At 36.6% G+C, this 5,047-nt stretch overlaps 1 protein-coding gene across 1 annotated transcript; it reads right to left on the bottom strand. All coding sequences in view use genetic code 11, as the record gives it.

Annotated features, from left to right (window-relative positions):
* Positions 1-607: 607 nt before the first annotated feature.
* On the bottom strand, positions 608-1,224 carry EGR_10528 (hypothetical protein; the record flags this gene model as incomplete). The annotated part of the gene is made up of 2 exons (XM_024499777.1): positions 608-687; positions 1,167-1,224. The coding sequence occupies 2 exons, from the start codon at positions 1,222-1,224 to the stop codon at positions 608-610; spliced, it is 138 nt and encodes a 45-aa protein (XP_024345803.1).
* Between the last annotated feature and the right edge of the window lie 3,823 nt (positions 1,225-5,047).

Here is a 5,047-nt window from a genome sequence, read left to right as displayed (position 1 = left end):
TTGATCACACGGCCAAAGCAAAGTGATGATCCATAAACTGTTATTACCCGCCTATTACCGGGATTATGTGGTGGTATTTTGGTTTTTCTGTATATTATATTTCTAAAAGCGGGACTTTGATTCTTGTTGGATTTTTAAAATGCAGCACTTATAAAAGCTGCTATAAGGTGAACCTTTTTTCTACTGTTTAAGGCTTTTCTGCGGTAAACCTACCATTCAAAAGAAATGCGACCGAATCTGAATTGTTAACGGAAAGCATGATCTGATCAAAGCGCTAACTCTTGAAATAATTTTCAAAGTACTAATGTAGTTTGCAAAATATAAATAACAACTTCGAAACAATTGTTAACTAGATAAAGTATAATACACTGGGTTTTGCTTGCTTGCAATTGACTGATATCTAGATCACTAGGTGTTAAACTCTTGGAATTGATGTAGCCGATTATCCCACAATATAACCTTTTATTATTTAATTGATTTGCTGCAGAGACAGACGAAATTATAGCCGTTGGCCCCACAGATAAAGAAGAAGCTACTCAGAGAATAACTACGGGCTTTTGCTTCTATCATCAGCATCATTAACTTGGTATATCCGTTGCAGCCAGAATTAGCCGTCCTTCATCGAGACACTTGGTGGTTCTTCAACAATGTTCTCCTGCGGAAAAGACTGTGGCAAACTAGGCAATGCTTGTACAAGGCAAAGAAGGCAAGCAAAGTTAGTTGGCAGAAGGTGGCATTTGCATTTTAATTCAAAGTTGTGTACCAAACTTCGGTTTAGTAGTCCGGTATTACGACATTCTATCACTCTCTGATTTCGAATGAATTCCATTTTTCGATCTTTGTCATATTAGAGCATAGTGTTAGTGTTCTACACCATATATAAATTGGGATATGTTTTTGAGGCTAAAGCAATTTATTCACATTTATGGGCAGTGACTTTCAGTACAAATAATAACCTAGGCAATATATTTCTTTTGGAAAATAAAGGCCTTTTGACTCTCGGGAAACACGATTGAGTTTGCTACTTCTAGACAGGAACATAATACATTTTTATTCATTTTCTTTTCTCTGAAGGTGTTTTTACTGTAAGATTTCAATATAACTTTGTTAAGTCACTAAAACTAGTCATTAAAATCTACAGTGCGATCTTCTTACATGGAATTAACCCAATTGATGTTTAGCTGTCACACAGGCCCTGAGATGCTGTTCCGCCTTTGAAAGCATACACCATTGACGTAAAATTATTTTGAAAAGCACCGACAGAATTTGATATGATGTCTAAAGGCGTTGGTATGTTGAGCGTCAAAGGACTTATCAATAATGTGATGGCCTACGAAATCACACCCCTTGCATTATCTAACCACGCAATCATGCGGTTAACGCCTGCTATCAGCGCAAGCAGAACTCACATTGGTTTCGAAAGGTTTGCAAATTTCTTGCTAAGCAGTCGACGCAACTCTTGTTTTTACGCCTCAAGAGAATATCTTTGGAGTTATTCAGTAAGCAATGGTTATAAAAACAAATTGCCTTCATTTAATACGAGAAGTATTTTAAAAAAGTACGTCTTTCGGAACAACAAATACACATCATTTCAAACCTTGTTATTCCTTTCCCATAAGCTTTTAAAAACTCGTCATTAATAAAAGAAGAAACCATTTACTATCAAGTTATTTTAACAGACAACAAATCTTGCCATAGTTTAGTTTGATCATTTACAGAGTCGCACTTTTGATGTCTGGCACCGCTGGTAAGAAAGATTTTATTAACTGAATTCATCGTTATTCTTACCCTGAAAATCGTACCTTGACTTTTAAATAAAAAGTGGAAAGTCAAGTTCCACTAAAATCAATTATCACTTTAATTATTTGGGACCTTACACGTTGGCCGAAGGGGGAGATGTCGGATACAGTGCTTCATAAATGCTTGAATTGATGAGACCTGTGTATTCGTTATACGGATCATTAACCAAGATATTTTTTGATGCTTAAGCTGCACTTGCTCAATCCAAATTCACGTTATGACCCACGCCCTTATTTTGTACATAAAGAGGTATCCCAGAGAAGAGCATAAAATCACTTTGACACTACTTCATTATCAACTGCAATATCAACTTGCATTCTGTGCCTTCAACTTGTCATTCAATTATATCACACGTTACCCCATAGCAGAGCTCCTATCCGTGGCACTAGTGCTCTGCTGCCCAGGATGGTGATTGATGTAGCAGTTGGATCTTCGGGCCTACAGCATTTTATGAGCACAAGTATATATATTAAACACGGACTGCTGAAAGAAGATGGCAGTCTTAATTCTACCGCAATAGTAAAATAACTGCGTCTAATGAAGGAATGTGATCAGCATGCTGAACGACAACTGAAATAATAACAGCTTTGAGTCGTGAGTAAACCTAATGCTAGTGGTGTTGTTGCTGCCTCACAGTCACGTGATGACAACTTTCAGACATGGAACAACCTAAGCGGTCAGTGGAATCGATACAATTTCACTATACCAATAGTCGTTTGACACTTACCAGCTATCCTTTTGTTTAAGCATGCTTCTGTGGTACGGATTAGTGTCAGTGTATAAATATTCCAGCTCCTAAAATGGGAGAAAAGCAGTTTAATGAGCATCAGTAATTTCAATGCTTATATAAAAATGTTAGGCCAGAAAGTCTTTGAAAATTGCAATCTAATATTGAAAAACTCAGTGGAGTAGAGTTCTGGCTTTTCTGATCCAAATAGGCGATCAAACAGTTAAAGCCAATCCTTGAGGTCCTTTGATGCAATAAATACTTGAGCTTGGAAAGTTTTCCTTGCTTTTTAGTAACAAAGAGGGTCACTAACTTTATGTTTTCCTAAGACTTACAATTTTGTATAAACTTATAACAGAAAGAATAAGATAGCTTAATATGCGGGTCCAGTGCGGCAGTTGTTCTTTGTGTAAAAGTTAATAGCAGAACTTAAAATGCGATCAGCGGGCCAGATGTTCGGTTGTACCCGTATCTTCTTAAGAGTTCACGTGGTAACTGAAGCTCTTTTCTCATACTGGTCTGCAATTTTCTAAAGTTTTTTTGTAGTTAGCAACTTTTTCAAATAGGTATTTGGTTTGCTGGTTTTAAACCATCGCATGGAAAGTGAATGCTAATGCCACACGAATTATGTCAAAAATTATAAAAGATTAGTAAGTAATACAAAAAATCATATAATACGTTGATGACAAATGGTCTTGCCACGCCTATTTGTTGCAATCTTGAGGAACGTCCTACAAATTAGCCCAAAATATTCTTTATCATTTGAGAGACTAAGCTATAAGACAGAATGGACGAAAGTATGTTGTCTTAAAGCAATTATCAAATTAACAGAAAGGTGTAAGAAAAGGTAGCCTTTGTGTTAAATCACTGTATTTTCGTGGACCTTGGCAAATATTTTCTAAATAAATTTTTCCGTAAAAATCTACTTACTGAATTGGCTTTTACCACATTTGCCTAAAACAAGGGTTTCAACCATGACAGAAACGGTCCAAAGCATCAATGAACAGCGTGTTCCAAGAGAGTATCTATGACAATGAGTGAAAACTTCTACTTTGGGTACACGTTTGGAGTAATCACAGTTGAATATGTAGATCATGAGATAGCTGAGTAATGACCAAGATGACTGGAGGGAAAATGACCATTATTTTGATACCAACAACAAATCCGAGAGGGTGGGAAGCGGAGAATTCTGCAGATTGCCTTTACAACTAATGAGAGCCTGGAGTACTATGAAAATTCTTATCCAAAAGAACCTTAATGGAGACTGGGCGCTTTATACTTCCGCTTTAATTCAGTAAAACCCGTAATACCCATTCCAATATTAGGCTTTATCGTAGGACTAAACTCGATATTATATGTAGTGAAGAGACATCACTTCTGAATTAATGAAGAGTCCCACCTTGAGATATTACGCTAGGTTAGATTAAAATCCCTAGCTTCCGTAAAACTAAACATCCATTGGCAAACTGAAACCCAAATTTACCCAGGAAATTCCCTTACTTCTAAAGTTGCATTGGAATTAAACTAAAAGCACAAGACGGAAGTCTTTGCTAAAGATCAAGTATTTTTTATTACTAACTCATTTTCCACAGCTTGCACAATCAGAGCAATCGCATTTCTCACCCTTGGTGCAGGCCTCACAGCAGTTGCATCCGTCGTGTTCTAAAACAGGTAGAGAAGAAAGCAATCCAAAATGAATAAATCATGATCAAATTAAAGACATCTGTAATAAGTTTATTGCTTACCAACCATTCCGTTCGTTTCAAATCAACCGATGGATCGCAGTGGAGAATGTTGGTTTATTTATGCCCGATGATGTGACCTTGCGCTCAGCATGGAACCAATGAAATGTGCAATCAGATGAGACCATTCTGATTGGTTGAGAGAGAAGCAAAACGAATTTCTTCAAAAGTACAACTGGCACGCCGTTTGTACCTCGCCACTAGTTACAGGAAATAACATGTCAATATATTAACATTGTTTGAATCTGAGGAGTGCAATAGATGAGCATATATTAGTCAAGCGAAACTAAAATCGACTAAGTAAATGATGATGTTTTGATCGTCTGTAAAAGTTACCACGAAAGTTGTGATAGAGTATTTTAAAAGGCCTTGTAAAGATTTTTCTTAGTGGCTCGTTAACGAAAATCTTATCTTCTCTGTTTCGCTAACGAAAACACGTCTCTTCAAGACTAGAGGTAATTTTTGGGCTGTACCACTATTTTATGTACTACTTAAAGTACGCCAGTTCTACTTTATTTTTATTTGTTTAAATTTATTGAAAGTATATGAAAGGAGCGGCTTGTAAGCGTATTAATCCGCAAACATTATGATGACCGAATAGAAGAGCTTTTGAGAAGTTACAAAATCCTCTCTTTACTCCACATTCTCTAACTACGAAAAGAAGTTTCGCCTAGAAAACGGAGCCACTCAGCAAAAAAATTACAATTTGATTTGCACAACCACGAATCGAACGAGAAACCAATACATTTGTAACACTTTTCCCCTCGATACAGTAAGG

The sequence above is a fragment of the Echinococcus granulosus genome (genome assembly GCF_000524195.1).
Source record: "Echinococcus granulosus chromosome Unknown EG_S00230, whole genome shotgun sequence".
NCBI classification, from domain to species: Eukaryota; Metazoa; Platyhelminthes; class Cestoda; order Cyclophyllidea; family Taeniidae; genus Echinococcus; species Echinococcus granulosus.
The sequence above is the reverse complement of the archived record's forward strand: the minus strand, read 5'-3'. Positions and strand labels throughout refer to the sequence as shown.